Here is a 19,532-nt window from a genome sequence, read left to right as displayed (position 1 = left end):
TTTTAGACGACGCGTGTCACACAGTAGTGATTATGTAATAGTCAGGGCTTAATCACTGTGTCTACCCAGCATGAATAAAGCTAACCTGAACTGATTGTTAATTAATGTGAGATGACACGTGCCAACCAGTGAAGTTAGCCCGAGAGATTGTAATCCAGTTTTTTTAAATTAATTTCTTTTGATGCGTTTAAGTATGAAGAAGGCTTTTGGTTAAGTTTGGGCTTTAGATCGTAAAGATGAACTATTCCTATCGTTTTGAATTACATATCAAACAATGATAGAGAAACAGTTCCTACTTTGTGTCCTACAGAATCAAGGAATCAGTCTTTCGGCCGGCCACCCGTCGCCTTGTCAAATAAAGAAATATTCGAAATTCGACATCGGGCCAGTTCCCCAGGCAACTTTTGCGTTCAGTTGATAGGAAGGTTGTTTACGATTGATGAACGAATACGAAAGGACAGAAATGTTACGGGTGTAGATGAGAGAGATCCTATATGCAAATATAGACTGAACTATATTAAAGATATGGCTAACAAAATGTTTATCATTGAAACAACTGACAAATCTTTTTGGAAAAAATGCATTTCGTCTATGAACAAAACTAATAGAAATATAAGGACATACTATAAAAATAAATGTCAATCTTGTTAATAATATGTATATAGGAAAGACAGTTTGAAGCCTAATAAATATTACATGTACAAGTAGTGTTTTATTTGATCTTTAATAAATTCATAAATTCATTAATTAAACTCTATGTAAATTCAATCAATTCATAGCTACAATGTACAAGAAAATTGCTGTCATCACATAATCTTTTTGGTAAAGCGACTTTTAAAAATCACTGTTGGCAAGTTCTTATACTTAAAATCTCCGTATCAGAGTAGAGTGATCAAAGTAGAGTGAAGCCACCGCGCATTAAAGGTCAATTAACGCTTGGACGAACACTTAATTGCGACCACGCTCACCTTCGATCTTTATCTCAGCGAGCTAGGGTTAGGCTCTTTTGTTAGCAGAAAGTTCGTCACGATAATTGCCCGACGGGCAGGGTATGGAACTATTGTTAACAGAAACCAAACAGCGTATGGATGACAATGTTATTTCCATAGTTACCGAGCCAGGCCGTCCGCACAACCCGCAGCGACCCGGAGGGTAAGTAAGGGGAGATTCCGGCGGCACTGTAGATGCGTATTTCACATATCACTGTCCGGAGGCTATCATTTTCTTGACAATGATTCATCAAAAAGTATATGCAATTGAGTGATAAAAATATCTAGTCTTCTATTTTGAGATATTTTGGTCAATGATTCGACAACAGCTTAAAAAGTATAGTTTCCTATTTTATTCTCAGTCGACATGCTGCATCGTCACTAGGTTTATATATGGAGTTAATAGTTGTTTTTTTAGATATATGCTTTTTTTTCTTTTATTTTTGTAGTAGTAGTATAGATTGGGCTATGGGCACATGTTGTATAATTTCAAATGCAGTGTGTTAACTTGCACTGTCATATTTCATGCAAACTATTGGTCTTCCCTACACCTCACTTACTCTTCTTCCTCCTCCTTCTCCTTCTATTGACACACTATATTTTAAACAATCAATCATGATAGACACGGTATCCGTAATAAAAAGCACTATTTTTAACAGTTCACAGCTGTGAGGTGATCATTTATAAATAAAAGTACATGGAAATGGGGGTGGGACAACCTTTTTGACCAATGTTGTTTAGTATCACTCTACTGCCTTGTTGCCACTGATAAGTGCTGATTAAATTGAAATACTGTCAGAAGCCCCCCCCCCCCCCCCCCCCCCCCCTCTGTTGTGTTAGGCGACTTTGAATTGTAGAGGTATGCAAACACACGATCGCCTGTTTTATTCTGAAGCTGACATTATACCTCTCCATCAACTACTGAACTGAATAATGAAACAAACACGTGTGAAGATCGGAAGGACCACTGAAGTAGCAAAGCCCTTGTAATAATAAGCAGCATTAAGATCTGATCCAAATATTAACAGATTTTTAAATTAAATGTGACAGTCCACTGTCATCATATTGCAAATTGTCTACTTACCTACACATTTGGGAACAGCGTAGTTTGAAGTATTCTGTCTGCTTCCAAAACAAATATCCCTTCAACGATAATTTGGTGCCTGTCTGCCGGTCGAAGCCATGCCCAGATAATGAGAACCGCCGCCATCTTACACGTGCATGTACACAGTAAACATTGAAATATTCAAGAATTCCTTTTCCCCCAAGTTCTGTTAGTGATACGAAGATAGCACTGCAGTGTGCAGAGTCTGATGGCTCGAGGTCCTTAGAGTCTCAAGGACTCTTCCCCACCTGGCCAGGCTTACATGACCCACTGTGTAACGTCTCTGTATTTGTCACGAAAATCCCTTTCATAGAGATTAACACTGATTATTGACCCGTGAGTAAGTAATATAGAGATGCATTTCTCTCTATGACTACGGGTAAATACCTCGTTTTGATAAAAAAGGGGAATTCCTCCAAAAATCCCCTCGCACCTTAGTTCCTAAAAGCGAGACGTCATTTCTTAGTCATTTATCCGATAGACATCGTCAGACCGTTGCCTTGTGAGTACTGTACATGTTAAACTTTCAGTGAAATCGAGCGGCATAATATGGTATCTGATATATACTACTGCCATAGACCACTATTTGAGCTTTATTTATCCGCCTCTTAAGATAAAATCCACTTCATTCATGGGTATTATAATTATTCATTACAGAATTTATTTCGGTTTGAAGGAAATCTAGTTTTCCCCGGGTGTCAGCGTGAAATCCTGACCCTTTGTTACACACATTTCTGGCCGATTTACAAGTATTACTGTGTAGGTTAGGTCATCTCAGGGATCATTTACGGCACATACACTAGAGATAAATAACAATTGCTCTTCGTCGCAAATTTTGATTGGTGAGGAAAACGGGTTGTTGTGCGTTACTATCCATTTCCGTTTTCAACTTCAGTACAAAGTATTATCTCCCATACACGGGAACTATGCAAATCCTTTAATTTCAGGATTAAAATACCTGAAATACACTCTGCTTTTCATGAAACAACAATGTGTAAGGAAATCCTCTCATCTGAGTTTACAATCACGTGCTATGACCCAAGCCCGTTTCGTTTCCTCCAGACTCGCACGACAACGAAACCACAGCTAGCGTGTAGTTTCGTTTCGCCATTTAGATTCGACCCAAGGACTTGGTGCAAATAGTGGAGATTTTCACTTTTGACGTAATGACCCGGCCACATGAATATTAAATGAGACTAATTATATTAGCTATACCCGGTCCCCACGAAAAAAAAACGTCATCGCTGTTTAATCGCTGGTTCAAGATTGCAGCGTGCTGTTAACTTTGTGAAGCTGAGTGTAGGCCTACCATTCCCTGATAAATTTTATGTGTGTTTAATGTCGCATTTTCCCAACTTTATGAATATGAAGCAATATACGATGTATGAGCAAACATATTCATTAGCTTGGTAGTTGGATCATATATGAAAATCACCAAACACAAACCGAAATATTTATGAGGTTTCGCTATTCCGGCCCGAGAACCAGGGTGTCGATAATTTGAAGAAATTGCGTATAACGTCATCACTTTTCGCGTTCTCGTTGACAGATTCCGAGAACCAGGCGCTGGGTGTCAGAACGCTGATCGAGAATTATCTTTGGGACTCAGCTGCGGTAGGTTATATTTATGATATAGGAAGGTACCACTATGATTGATGCTAATCGAAAAATAATGTGATTGTTTTGAATAGAAAGCGTTTAAAGTGCAGCTCTTCTAATACGCTGCCTACAGTGTACAAACGTTCTGGGATGGTAGGCCTACAAAGCATAGGACCTAATAGTCCTAGGCCTACTGGTTTATCGCACCTAGGCCTATCTGAGAGATTCACCGGCCATTTAATTGTGTTTATCATGTTTATTGGGGCCCATCAGATGGTTAGGGCAATATATGTTACAGCGGTGCATGAACAGCACAGGCATGCTTGTACCTAGGACTTGCAACGGAACAGGACTGGGTGGGGAAAGTGAAACCCTGTATGGCCATGTTGGCCCCGAGATCGGGAAGGAGAATTGTTCTCGGCGGGCTAGTTCTCAGGCCGGGATAGATGTTCACACTCACTGACCGCCAGGTGGTAGGTTATAGCGACGTATAGCGACCAGGGCCCGCGATGCTTTCGAGATACGGGGCCAGGACCCTCTTATAAATATCAGATAGATCGGCCCCTGACCCTATTCATGGCTGGCTGGTGACGGCTGATGTTGAAAGCCTCTCACATCTTACGTCGGATATCAGATGATTGTGATTCAAGGGTCTTGCCTGTCGCCAAGGTGTGCTGGTAACAAATCAAGCAGAGATGTTTTGAAGATGTTGCAGACGTTTTTGCTTTTCTTATGGACATTCATGAAGAGGTAAATTGCAGTAGTTTAGTCAGGATGTAATCTACCGTGAAACAAACATTTCACCTCAAACAAGCAGATCGATATTATTTACGAAATCTTTCCTCGCAAATGGCCAGACCAATACCTGACTAAAGAGCACACCTGAAGGGTGATGATCGAGTGGCAACACCTATTACAGCCATCATTTCCCTGATGAAGGAGTAGGTTCTCTATTGTAAGTCGAAGTTGCCCAAAAATACAAAGGAAATGCTGTCTTCATTGTTGACACACTCTATTGTAAGTCGAAGTTGCCCAATAAAACAAAAGAAATGCTGTTTTCATTGTTAACACACTCTATTGTAAGCTATTAGGTGCTCAGAACTCCAAAAATCGAGTAAGCCAAAGTTTCCCACCCCTACTCGTGGTGATTAAATATAGTCAGCTTATATTGAGGTTTCTTGCATATTGTATATAGTGGTGAGTTTAAGACAAAAACGCCCCGCATTTTTTAAAGAAATTAAAAAAAATATTTTACATTAACTTAAATTAACCTTCCTACAATTTTAAATGCATTTTGCAATAATATTTTCATGAGTGCACATGAAGTGTTTTCTTTAATGTAGTTGGGTGGGGTCGGGGATTCCCATAATGTGTCATTTGGGGTAAATACAAAGGAATCCCCTCACAATATCAATAAAATAAACGCCTTTCTTAGCAAAGTCCGATGAAAATACCTTTAATAAATGCAATGGATAGCAATAGAGCATATAAACCCATGACTCATGTTCGTTACCCGGTACGTCGAGTCACAATATCATGAGATCAGCTGGTTATATTGACTTACTGTCAGAAAAATCCCCTCAGCTGCATATAGTATCACTCTACTGTCTTGTTGCCACTGATAAGTGCTGATTAAATTGAAATACTGTCAGAAGCCCCCCTCTGTTGTGTTAGGCGACTTTGAATTGTAGAGGTAGGCAAACACGCGATCGCCTATTTTATTCTGAAGCTGACATTATACCTCTCCATCAACTACTGAACTGAATAATGATACATACACGTGTGAAGATCGGAAGGGCCCCTGAGGTAGCGAAGCCCTTGTAATAATAACACAAGCAGCATTAAGATCTGATCCAAATATTAACAGATTTTTAAATAAAATGTGACAGTCCACTGTCATCATATTGCAAATTGTCTACATACCTACACATTTGGGAACAGCGTAGTTTGAAGTATTCTGTCTGCTTCCAAAACAAATATCCCTTGAACGATAATTTGGTGCCTGTCTGCCTGGTCGAAGCCATGTCAAGATAATGAGAACCGCCGCCGTCTTCTTATACGTGCATGTACACAGTAAACATTGAAATATTCAGGAATTCCTTTTCCCCTAAGTTCTGTTAGTGATACGAAGATAGCACTACAGTGTGCAGAGTCTGATGGCTCGAGGTCCTTAGAGTGTCAAGGACTCTTCCCCACCTGGCCAGGCTTACATGACCCACTGTGTAACGTCCCTGTATTTGTCACGAAAATCCCTTTCATAGAGATTAACACTGATTATTGACTCGTGTGTAAGTAATATAGATATGCATTTCTCTCTATGACTATGGGTAAATACCTCGTTTTGATAAAAAGGGGAATTCCTCCAAACCCTCTCGCACCTTAGTTCCTAAAAGCGAGACGTCATTTCTTAGTCATTTATCCGATAGACATCGTCAGACCGTTGCCTGGTGAGTACTGTGCATGTTAAACTTTCAGTGAAATCGAGCGGTTTAATACGGTATCTGATATATATTACTGCCATAGACCACTATTTGTGTTTTATTTATCCGTATCTTAAGATAAAATCCATTCCATTCATGGGTATTATTATTATTCATTACAAAATTTATTTCGGTTTGAAGGAAATCTAGTTTTCCCCAGGTGTCAGCGTGAAATCCTGAATCTTTGTTACACACAGAGCTTTTGTTACACACATTTCTGGCCGATTTACAAGTATTACTGTGTAGGTTGGGTCATCTCAGGGATCATTTACGGCACATACAGTATGATACATTAGAGATAAATAACAATTGCTCTTCGTCGCAAATTTTGATTGGTGAGGAAAACGGGTTGTTGTGCGTTACTATCCATTTCCGTTTTCAACTTCAGTACAAAGTATTATCTCCCATACACGGGAACTATGCAAATCCTTTAATTTCAGGATTAAAATACTGAAATACACTCTGCTTTTCATGAAACAACAATGTGTAAGGAAATCCTCTCATCTGAGCTTACAATCACGTGCTATATCCCAAGCCTGTTTCGTTTCCTCCAGACTCGCACGACAACGAAACCACAGCTAGCGTGTAGTTTCGTTTCGCCATTTAGATTCGACCCAAGGACTCGGTGTAAATAGTGGATATTTTCACTTTTGACGTAATGCCAAGGTCACATGAATATTAAATGAGACTAATTATATTAGCTATACCCGGTCCCCACGAAAAAAAAAAAAAAACAACGTCATCGCTGTTTAATCGCCGGTTCAAGATCGCAGCGTGCTGTTAACTTTGTGAAGCTGAGTGTAGGCCTACCTACCCTGATAATTTTTATGTGTGTTTAATGTCGCATTTTCCCAACTTTATGAATATGAAGCAATATACGATGTATGAGCAAACATATTCATTAGCTTGGTAGTTGGATCATATATGAAAATTACCAAACACAAGCCGAAATATTTATGAGGTTTCGCTATTCCGGCCCGAGAACCAGCGTGCCTTTAATTTGAAGAAATTGCGTATAACGTCATCATTTTTCGCGTTCTCGTTGACAGATTCCAAGAACCAGGCGCTGGGTGTCAGAACGCTGATCGAGAATTATCTTTGGGACTCAGCTGCGGTAGGTTATATTTATGATATAGGAAGGTACCACTATGATTGATGCTAATCGAAAAATAATGTGATTGTTTTGAATAGAAAGCGTTTAAAGTGCAGCTTTTCTAATACGCTGCCTACAGTGTACAAACGTTCTGGGATGGTAGGCCTACAAAGCATAGGACCTAATAGTCCTAGGCCTACTGGTTTATCGCACCTAGGCCTATCTGAGAGATTCACCGGCCATTTAATTGTGTTTATCATGTTTATTGGGGCCCATCAGATGGTTAGGGCAATATATGTTACAGCGGTGCATGAACAGCACAGGCATGCTTGTACCTAGGACTTGCAACGGAACAGGACTGGGTGGGGAAAGTGAAACCCTGTATGGCCATGTTGGCCCCGAGATCGGGAAGGAGAATTGTTCTCGGCGGGCTAGTTCTCAGGCCGGGATAGATGTTCACACTCACTGACCGCCAGGTGGTAGGTTATAGCGACGTATAGCGACCAGGGCCCGCGATGCTTTCGAGATACGGGGCCAGGACCCTCTTATAAATATCAGATAGATCGGCCCCTGACCCTATTCATGGCTGGCTGGTGACGGCTGATGTTGAAAGCCTCTCACATCTTACGTCGGATATCAGATGATTGTGATTCAAGGGTCTTGCCTGTCGCCAAGGTGTGCTGGTAACAAATCAAGCAGAGATGTTTTGAAGATGTTGCAGACGTTTTTGCTTTTCTTATGGACATTCATGAAGAGGTAAATTGCAGTAGTTTAGTCAGGATGTAATCTACCGTGAAACAAACATTTCACCTCAAACAAGCAGATCGATATTATTTACGAAATCTTTCCTCGCAAATGGCCAGACCAATACCTGACTAAAGAGCACACCTGAAGGGTGATGATCGAGTGGCAACACCTATTACAGCCATCATTTCCCTGATGAAGGAGTAGGTTCTCTATTGTAAGTCGAAGTTGCCCAAAAATACAAAGGAAATGCTGTCTTCATTGTTGACACACTCTATTGTAAGTCGAAGTTGCCCAATAAAACAAAAGAAATGCTGTTTTCATTGTTAACACACTCTATTGTAAGCTATAAGGTGCTCAGAACTCCAAAAATCGAGTAAGCCAAAGTTGCCCACCCCTACTCGTGGTGATTAAATATAGTCAGCTTATATTGAGGTTTCTTGCATATTGTATGTAGTGGTGAGTTTAAGACAAAAACGCCCCGCATTTTTTTAAGTAATTAAAAAAAAATATTTATATTAACTAAAATCAACCTTCCTACAATTTTAAATGCATTTTGCAATAATATTTTCATGAGTGCACATGAAGTGTTTTCTTTAATGTAGTTGGGTGGGGTCGGGGATTCCCATAATGTGTCATTTGGGGTAAATACAAAGGAATCCCCTCACAATATCAATAAAATAAACGTCTTTCTTAGCAAAGTCCGATGAAAGTACATTTAATAAATGCAATGGATAGCAATAGAGCATATAAACCCATGACTCATGGTCGTTACCCGGTACGTCGAGACACAATATCACGAGATCAGCTGGTTATATTGACTTACTGTCAGAAAAATCCCCTCAGCTGCATATAGTATCACTCTACTGTCTTGTTGCCACTGATAAGTGCTGATTAAATTGAAATACTGTCAGAAGCCCCCCTCTGTTGTGTTAGGCGACTTTGAATTGTAGAGGTATGCAAACACACGATCGCCTGTTTTATTCTGAAGCTGACATTATACCTCTCCATCAACTACTGAACTGAATAATGAAACAAACACGTGTGAAGATCGGAAGGACCACTGAAGTAGCAAAGCCCTTGTAATAATAACGCAAGCAGCATTAGGATTTGATCCAAACTGTATAAGGTCAAATTCAAATTCACATTGACATTCAGCACAATAAATGGAGAACGACCCTGTCTACAATCCTCATATTTTAATATTTTAAGGCCGGTGATAGGGTTAAATACGCTTAAAATCATGTTTTTTAGTTTTTTGTGTGTTTATATAAATCAAAAAAGTTTCTAACGTTGGATGTAATAATTTTTATGAATTTGCATCGCAAAATGTGTCTTTTGATGAGTTTTTCATCCGGCACGCGCCTCAGTCAGCCTGACAACTAAGCCACGCCTCTGTTACTAAGGGCCGTTGCCATGAGGGGGTCGGAGCACAGTTAATGAGTTATAAGCCGATTACGTGTGCGGTAATAGGTCATAAATCTTACATCAGCTTAGCAGCGAAGAAGTCTAGCTAGTACACTATTGGGAAGAGAAAAGTTCGTGTTAAATGTCCATTTCCTGAGGAAAGAAAGAAAATTTTGAAAGAGAGTAGGGCCTATGCGTGGCGGTTGGGGAAAACCGGTCGTATTTGTTCAGACGGATGCCTGATTTCTGAATACCTAATAAATGGGCAAAAGAGTTAATCGAATCGTCTAAATTAATTGACAAATGAAAGAAAAATCGATAAATAAAAAAAAAAAAAACGCTCAAAAGGATACTTTTAGCCTGTCTAATTTTTGCAATATATATCGGCGAGCGTATCTGCGACACGTTACGAAACCGGAAATGATTGTTGGTCGCCTTTTGTAAAAGGTAAATCTAATGTTGACAAAATAAAATTTTATTCTCCAAGATATGATATCATGGAGCTTGAGAGACACGCGAAAAATTGTGATGTGAATGGCCAAACGAGAGAAATCCAAGCAAGGGTTGACATCATGATTAAAACAATAAAAATAAAAACGCATGTTAGCGGCTTTGCATTTTGCGATGTTTGGAGAAAAACAATTTCAAAATCACTGATCAAGCGGGAAGAAGGAGTTCAAAATGTATCCAAAAATGAAAATCACAAAAAGACCCCGAGAATAGTCAAGACTAGCAGGTAAAAAGCAAATAGGGTCTAAGTGTCATGTGTGTAAAAATAAAATATTTATTCAAAAGCCTTCTCTCAGCCACTTTTATCGCTGATTCTTGTGCAGCTGAGCGTCTCCCCTTTATCTTAGCTGGCATTTTGAGAAATACCGCTATGAAGTAATCACTGGATTTTTCCGTTGATCTGACGATTACCAAGTGTCGTGCAAAATAATCCTGCAGCGTTACCCGTCAAAAAACTCGTATTAACATAAGTGACGGACACTTGCTCTCGACACAGTTTTATGTGATCACTTTGCCGATAACAAAGAAGGAATCTCTCAGGTAAAATAACTCGATTGCCGAGGAAGAGCCATTGAAACGGGTAAATTTGCCAGCTAAGCATTTGACTAATAAGCCCTGTTAACCAGCCTGTGAACGTTTTTGGCTCTTTTAACAGCTTTCTATATTGACGAGATAAGTGAATCGCTGCCAAGTATAACTCACTATCTGAGCAACCGATCGTTACAAAAGTTGCACCTATTGTTGTTAGGAATGTGGATAATAAAGGCTTACGATATCCTTAACGTCAAGGTTTTAACACACACGTGTATAATTAAAATCAGTATATTTTAGAGCATACTATCTTGTAATGTCAGTCCCATTAGAAAAGAGGCCTGTATAAAGATTTAGTAGATAGCGCTTCTAGATCTGACAGTCTTCCAAATTATATTGATCCATCCTCCATTTTTGACCGCCTTCCGACAGAAATATTACATATACCGTCAATAAAAACTTGAAAATCTGACCGTTTTCCGGCAGAACCAGAAGACGGCCTAAATCCGCCCCCTGAATATGTTGTCAATAAATGAGTCGGACGTGATAAGAGATCGAAATAACCTACCCGTATCTGGCAGAATTTTTGTCAGTTTCTCGTGTCAGTTTCTCGCGTCAGTTTTAGTTTCTACTTCTGCTTTGTCTACCTTGTTGGCCTGCCAGTGAAAAAACATCCTCTGCGTCTGCATTTCCCGTTTTATTTCCTTTTTCATTGTCCCGTAGACTAATTTCCTCTCTTTCAACCCACGTGTGCTCGGACTACCCTCCATCTTGGTTTGCAGTGACATCCGGGTCCTATCCAGAGCGTAGCACACAGTAGTATTCATTCATATGCAAATTGAGGCAAGTCCCAGAATTCCAAGCGTAGGGGACTAATGGCGAGAAGTTTAGACGAAAATAAATGCTGTGCTTTTTTTTCTTTAAGTGATCTTAAAAATCTGTACCTTGACCTTTATTTACTCAACCGTTTCGGGTGAGACATGCTTTGGGGTCCAGGATAAAATAGGCAAAGTTTCAGAGAAAGCCCTATTTAAGCGTCTACATCGGAAAGGCACCCTTTAAACATATGGCAGTTAATATATTTCGATCTAGTTCAGAAGTTTTTTTTTTTTTTTTTTTTTTTTTTTTTTTTTTTTTTTTTTTTTGTTAGTAAAATGGCAATGTAACGCGGAAAATGCCACTTAACTAAAAGCAAAAGAAAAAAAGAGATACCCGAACTGCAGGATAAGTAATAGGTCACAGGTTTCGATATAAATGATTCAGAGATAAGTATTTTACCCCTTTACCTTTTATATATTCAGAATATAAACCCTGCTGCCTGACCCTTACAAGGCGGAAAAAATAAAGATGGGGAACAGTGAGAGCGGTGCACAAGTTTTCGACTTGGAGCAGTCGGACTCTGGCGTTGGACGTGCTGCACTCCTTGTAGGAAGAAGGACGACATCATTTTTTTCGGTAAATACTACTACTACTACCAGAATCGATCAATCATTTATGAAATCCAACTGTTCATCTAAACCCATTTTCAGTTTGTATCCTGATATATTTATAACAATGACATACTTATAAATTCCCACATGCTAGCCCTACAAGTCTTTATTTAGTTAGCAAGACATGCTGCCGGCTGCTCGCTGCCGTCAAATAATAATAATAATAATAATAATGATAATGATAATTCATTAAGACTGCAACCCAGTGGGTTAAACTTTTACATAAAATGTTTTAAGCATTGTTATAAGAATAAAATAATTTATGTTTGAATAAAACTAAGGCCGCATTCAAACATTGGGCTAATTAGTCCGAGGGTCAAATATAGCCGCAGCAATTTTGAGTATCCGTCAATCAAATGAACTGTTCCGCAGTAAATCTGCAGTTGAATGTCATTAGCCCAAAACCAAATGTAAAAAAAATTCCTTGCTTTATTTAAGATGTGAACTGAAAAATTAATGATATCTATTAGAAGAAAATAATATGCCAGATGCTATGGTATTTTTTGCTTATCAAAAACATTTGCTCCTGAAAATATAAACTCAAAACACGTGCTTGCCAGGCGTGTGATAAGCTTGACAGCTACACTGTATGTCCGATACCATTATAAGGACTGCACAGTGGCTACACCAAAAACCAGTTTTAAAGCAGAAAGGTGTTTGTATTGTGGCACTGATTTTCGAATGCAAGATATTCTCAGTTCAAACTTCAAACTCCACGTCAGTCACTTTGCTTCTTGTCCCGTCTTCACGAGATAACGTCAGCGCAAGGCGGTAAATTCGGCTCTAGATGGGGCATATCTGTGTCGCTCGAGACATTCAAATATGGAAGCGCCCTAGGCAAAACCACCCCAACCTGACGCTAGTGGCTAGAGTCAGTATTGCTGATACGGGCTACATATGAAATCAAGATCAAGCTGGCAATACTGAAATCTAGAACCTAGGGAAGGTTCACCCCAGTCATAACTGTCTTTCTCAGTCATAACATATAATATGGAGCTGCAAGGAATTCCCAAAAGAGCTCTGTGATAGTTAGCTGGTCCCACATGAGCCGTTCAACATCATTAGCTCAGATTGGAATTTTCCATTCACTCACCACTTTTATGTCTTGTTGCGACATGGAAAGTGTGTCACCTGTAAGTAATTAAAAATTTCCTTCTGAGTAATGAAACGTCTAATCCCTTTGATTGTAATTTCAACCCATACGCACGAAATCTTGTAAAATCTTCTTTGAGATTCAAATTTTGAAGTTCTTCGCTAGCTTCATAATTCTGGCGCACGTAGATGGCGCTCCATTAAGACCAAGACCCTTCAGGATGGCAGCAAACTTTAAAAAAAATATGCACTGCCAGACGGAGTGTCTAGACAGTCATCCTACAAAGGTAGTGCGAAAAACTTAGCTTCTAAGACTGATTAAATGAACGGCGGTGAGTAAAATCTGGGGTCCATAACTCGAAACCACGCACAATTATAGCAATCGATTACAATTAGTAATGGCGATTACACCCACCTGTATTCTCGAAGTACAACTGCATCCCGAAGCACAACTATAGCTTCGAATGCTACTTAAGTTCGATTGCCGCATGAAGTGTAGACGTTATAACACAATTGCATATAAAAATGTCATTTTTTTATTATGATGCTTATCAATAGATTATTAATTTACAGGAATATCTGAAATACTGACATTGGAGATGTTTCTCAACAATAGAATGTAAAAAAATCAATAAACAAAGCGCACGTGTTAATATGGACTGATGCAATTGTTGATGTACATAGGTGAATAGTGTCCAGTCACATAATAACACATACTAAGTAGGGTCACTGTGTGAACGAATACTCTGTTTCTGCTCTTCTATTTTGTGTAGAAAATGAAAATTTAAACTTATAACTATGATCAATAACTATATAAAATCATATATGAAATGTTTAAAGGGATAATAAGTGTTTGTTTTGGGCAAAAATTAATTTCCCGCAGTAAACAATAATTTCCCCATACTAACCAGTGATTAACGAATTTATTTCTGCATTGAAAGTTAGTCCCTGTTTTTTCCTAAATAGTTTGGTTTTATGTTATTATCTCTAAAGAGATCATATCAGAGTATAGCCATCTATGGAGGTCATGTGGTCTAATGACAAGCTCAGATGCCAGAATATTAGCTATAACTGCCGTTATTGTGGTGAAAATAATATGTTATATTTCTATGAGTTGTTTACAATGTTTTTATTGTAAAATATGGATCTAATACGAAGAGTTATTATCCCATTAATTTTGATTTTTTTTATGCATTAAGACATGACTTTATAAAATGTTGATCAATATTTTTTGGGGGGTATTTGATGGTATAATATTATATATACCTGTACATAGCAGTCTTAACGTGAAAATTTACCGCAAGTTTTTCTATCAGAGGTACTGAGTGACTCAATATTTTATAAGCTTCCTTGCTTTATTATATGCTATTATGACTAGCAACCCAAGCTTGTCGCCATGTATAAATACATGACAGATACTACAAAATGAAAAATTATGCATGCGCAAAGGCAATTGTGACGGGATTTACTCGTGGCAAAAAATAGCCTCGAAACTAACAGAGATATTGCTATTAGCGCGGGCTCGCAAATTGTAATGCTTTCGAGCTATTGACTGCACGTTTGAGTGCCGAAGCTGGACTAAAGCCTCAGTCACAACCGGACAAATTTAGGATCGTACGGCCCCTGCGAATTTTGGGTCAGTGGAGGCCGTGGAGTTCGTGGAAGTAGAGAAAAGTTTGCATTGGAAAGGCGCAAGCCTTCTTTTCTGCTCTCTTAGCTTCTTTCCCTTGCCTTTTGCAGGCATATTAGAGGTTGAATTGAGCAAATTTCGAATTTTTTTAAATGTTTTACACGATCGAGGCACAAGAGACGTCATTTGTTGAGACACGAGCGTGCTTCGTTAGCACGCCTTTTATACTCCTGGCGAGGGGGCGACGCACTTCCGCCGTGCTTTCGAATTTGTTCTTTAGCTGTAAGGGCGTGCATCGAACTCAACATGAAAAGGACACTTGCTCCTTCATTGTTTACGACGTGCGTCTTGGACCACGCACGACTCACTTGCATACTTCTCGCGAACTCCTTGCGAGTGGAGCAAGTTACGTTTGCGGCTTCGCTATTCGCAGATTATGCGTAGAATCTTTTGGATATGTCCAACATCCTCCGTACGTGCTTACGGGCTGACTGCGAACTCCAAGTTTTGCAGGAAGGACTTGCACGGCACGTGAGATTCTTCACAAAATTTGGACGCAAACAGGCCGCAAAAGCCCGAACGGCCGGTTGTGACCGAGGCTTTAACGTTGCCCTCCCAGCTTGCGGTACCATTGCAGACATCTCATACTGTCTGTACAGTGCACCTGGCACATCATCGGGTGTGACTGGGACGTTCCCCTGTCTCAAATCACCTTTGTTTACTCTTTGCACCGCGCATGTCTGGCACTGAAGTCTGTCTTGGCCTTTCAGGCGCTGTGCTGGCTAATCCTGAAATGTAACCTGGATAAGTATTGTGTCCACTGACTGGTACAATAATTTTACCTTGAGCAGCTGCATGGGGTAGAGGTTCCTGGGTTACCCTGAGGAATTATAAGGAACTGTGCTGATACGTCATCTAAACCCTCGGTCACAACCGGCCGTACGGGCTCTTACGGGCTGTTTGCGTCCAAATTTTAAGCAGAATCTCACGTCCCACGCAGGTCCTTCTTACGGAAATTCCTGTTTGCAGACAGCTCTTAAGCACGTACGGAGGACGTTGGACTGTCCGAAAGATTTTACAAATAGCCTGCGTACAATAAGGCCGCAAGCGTAACTTGCTCCCCTCGCACGGAGTTAGTAAGTGAGACGTGCGTTGTGCAAAACGCACGTAACAAGCAATGAAGGAGCAAAATTGCTGTCAGCCGAGCGCGCACATTAGTTAATTATCCCCTTACAGCTTTTAATAGGAAATCTAGTGAGACTGACAGTAATCTAGTGAGACTCCCCACAGAGATAGATCGATCTTAAATCTGTGGGAATGGGGTCTAAGGTAGCCGAAAAAAGGGAGAAGGAGAAGAAAGAAGGCGAGAACAGGAAGCAAAACTGACGTACGCTATCAATACGTCATCACAAACGTGTGAGGCAAATGTGAAGCAAAACTGACGTAAAAGGGCACTACTTTCGCCGTGCGTTGCATTCCCTTCGTAAGTGGTGAGTGTGTGCCACGTGCGCAGGAAGCAACACAAACTCAAGGAATGAGTGCATTTTCCACGGTCATCACTCCTTGCAATTAGCGTCACTGCTTGAAAGGACAACCATGTAGCCCTTGCGACTCGCAAGGCAGACTTTCCTCTACCTCTACGAACTCCACGGCCTCCGCTGCAACCAAAATTCGTAGGGGACGTACGATCCTAAAATTCGTGCCTCCGGTTGTGACCGAGGCGTAAATCTAGTTCTCTCTGCGCTTGCTCGCCCCTGACTCTCCTCCTCCTCCGCGTGCCATAAGGCTTAAAAGGTGGAACTCAGTTTTTTTTTCTGGCAGACTGCCATGCACCACGTAACCCTGCAGTCCAGTAAGTAGTGATTCCTCTGAATCAATGCTACTATATTCTGATAGCTGATTATTCTGTTTAGAGTCAATAAATTCAAACACCTGATATGAAAACTGACGGCTTGTCAAGTTTTCTACAATATCTAGTAATATTGCCTGAGTCATGCCTTACTGCTACGATGGCCTTAGTGAGCTTGTGTTTGATGCCAGGATTGCGTTGTAATACATGTGCATCAGCAAAACCATTGCTATTTCCTCTGTATTATTATCAGTTTCACTGAAACTGATTAATAAATACAGATTAATATAAGCAACAACAATATTTATCTCAAACTCAACAGTAACATACATAAACGTTCTTTTATGAAGAAATACAAAATTATTACCGTTGCCTCTTTAGCTTACTGAATACTAAAAAGTGAGCTTTTGACGAGTACGACAAAAACTCCAAGAAAGATAATATTGCTTTTTCAGATTCATGGTCTCTCAGGTAGCTGCCACCAAAATAGATTTTTTTTTATCTTTGGATACTAATTAACTGAGAAATTTCCCTGAGTGAGTGCACTAAATGAAAACGGCGACTTGTATTCCACTTTCTTCTCTATACCTTGTCTTGTACACATGGCGCATGGCGCATCCCAGACTACTATTCACGCTCTACCAGCTCACGTGATCAAGACGCGCCACATCAATGCACATATTACAACATTCTTCCCAATTTTATTTTTTTAAACAAGCAGACAGATAGTATACAATATATATATAATAATTAGAACCTATAAAATAAGTCTTGTTGTATCTTTTAATAAATTAATCCATAATAAATCTACATATTCTTTCGTGCGTTTATATTTTTGTTCACTATATAAACACAACCTATATCTTAAACTCAAAAGTATTATTTATCAAAACATCTAACACATTACTCTTATTACAAAATATCAATACACATAAACATAGTCTGACACTCTGTATAGTTACTGCATTCCTTTATAAATTGTTCAGTTTCAAGTCACTGATTCACCATCATTGAAGTTACTAAATCAATACAATAACAAAGTCTTTCCAGTTCACTTGCAAAGCATATAGTCCCCGCTGTTAACACATAATTACACATTGAAAGCACAAAAAGTGTCTATAAGTTTAAAATCCATGTCATCATAAAAGTTAACACTCGTATCTCACCGGAGGAATTAACTAACGGCCATTCCTGGTCACCACCGGAGAATCACAGTGCAATGTATCTGATATCGGTTAATCCTCTTGTGAATCCTCCTCCACTGAAACAATTTCCTCCGAATCCTCTTTGACCCCACCACATAGTTTCTTTTGTAACCTCTGCAATCTCACAGGAATATTGTCAGTTCTCAGTTTGCAAGGTTTTAAAAGATCATGATGAACTACACTATAGTTGTGAGCACCAGCTATTTGATACAATATTGGATAAAGATATTTACTGACCACATAAGGGTCTTTCAATAATGGCTGTAACTTTTTGGACTGTCCAGCCTTACCTCCACAATTCATCTTATAAACTCGTATAAACTGAATCACCTACTGAATACTTGTGAGTATAGGTGTGTGCATCATAATACTGTTTTTTGTGTTTTTAATGATGTACCTAAACATTTTCTCGCAATGTCATGAGCTGCAACCAACCTTTCTCTTAATATCTTAATGTAGCAGTATAATTATTAGGCTCTGGCAGCTCTAAATCAGTCAATTGTAATATAAAATCAACTGGTTGCCTAGTCTCTCTTCCTAACATCATCATATTGGGCGTAAGGCCCGTTTGCCTATTTGGGACAGCTCTTAATGCGCTAGTTAAGAGAGGTAGATGCACATCCCAATTATTTACACAGCCCTCTAAAACATCTAATTGCTTGTAATAACGTACGATTGTAACTTTCTACTTGCCCATTGGAACAAGACCGATAAGGAGTTGTGCGTGTTTTTTCTATGCCCATTAACCTACATATCTTTTTAAAAAGAATACTGGTAAAATTTGCTCCTTGATCAGTATGCAAGTATGTCGGGCAAGCAAATCGTGAAATAAAGTTGTTAACTATCACCGTAGCTACTGTCTCTGTCGTTTGGTTAGGGAAAGGGTATGCCTCTACCCATTTTGTAAACTGACAGACTAGCACTAATATGTATTTATTACCTGCCTAGCTAGTGTTAAAGGGACCAAGGATATCCACATGTAATCTTTCACCCGGAGCACCTGCATGGTAATTTGTTAAGGGTGTTTTTTTTTTTTTTTTTTTTTTTTTTTTTTGCCTTTTTGCTTTTACAACAATCACTGCATGCTCGTACATACAATTTACAGTCAGTGGTTATACTGCACCAGTATACAGATTGATGTAATTTGAATAATGTTCTTGAAATCCCTTGGTGACCAACGGACGCAGGATCATGACATAACCTCAATACCTCATTTCTCAATTCCCTGGGCACTATATAACAAGGTATCACTGAATTTTGACTTTGCCATTGATAATACTGTATACCATTTTTCGAAAGTACCAGCTGTAAGTTTGTCCAGTAGTATTTGACAGCTGGTGATTGAAGACTGATTTCCCTTTTGTTAGGCTGTAAATCATTCTCAATCCAAAATAAAATAACCTTGAGATCAGGGTCTTCTAACTGTTTTTGTCTAAGTTGCTCTTGAGAAAGCATTGATTATAAATGAATCCCACAACTAACTTGAACAGCTCTAACTGGTAATGGGATGACATCATCGTCTTGAATGAACTTTCCCCATTGTTCCTGTATCCTTTTACAATGGTGACATCCATTGCATGGAAGCTAACATCGCAGCCCTCTATGCATTGATCACAATATGGGTATTCTTAGGGAATGTGAGATAATGCATCGGCATTGGTATGTTTTACAATCTTTTTGGAAATGACAATTCTAAAACTAAATTGGGATAGCTCTTCTATCCATCTTGCTAACATGTCAGTCAGGGACTTAAATTGCATTAACCATGCTAAACTACTATGGTCTGTATGAACTAAAAATTCCCTGCC

At 39.4% G+C, this 19,532-nt stretch overlaps 1 protein-coding gene across 3 annotated transcripts in view; it reads left to right on the top strand.

Moving 5' to 3' along the window:
* Positions 1-11,764: 11,764 nt before the first annotated feature.
* Positions 11,765-19,532, top strand: part of LOC147760128 (uncharacterized) — a 50,548-nt gene continuing 42,780 nt past the window's right edge. For all 3 annotated transcript variants that reach the window (XM_086995000.1, XM_086994998.1, XM_086994999.1), the window contains exon 1: positions 11,765-11,913. In XM_086995000.1, coding sequence (XP_086851126.1) covers positions 11,806-11,913 — 108 coding nt within the window. In that variant the 5' untranslated portion in view covers positions 11,765-11,805. The remainder of the gene's footprint in view (positions 11,914-19,532) is intronic.

Source organism: Lingula anatina, chromosome 9, assembly GCF_051362555.1.
Source record: "Lingula anatina isolate TDL-2025a chromosome 9, LinAna3.0, whole genome shotgun sequence".
Taxonomy (NCBI): Eukaryota; Metazoa; Brachiopoda; class Lingulata; order Lingulida; family Lingulidae; genus Lingula; species Lingula anatina.
The sequence above is the reverse complement of the archived record's forward strand: the minus strand, read 5'-3'. Positions and strand labels throughout refer to the sequence as shown.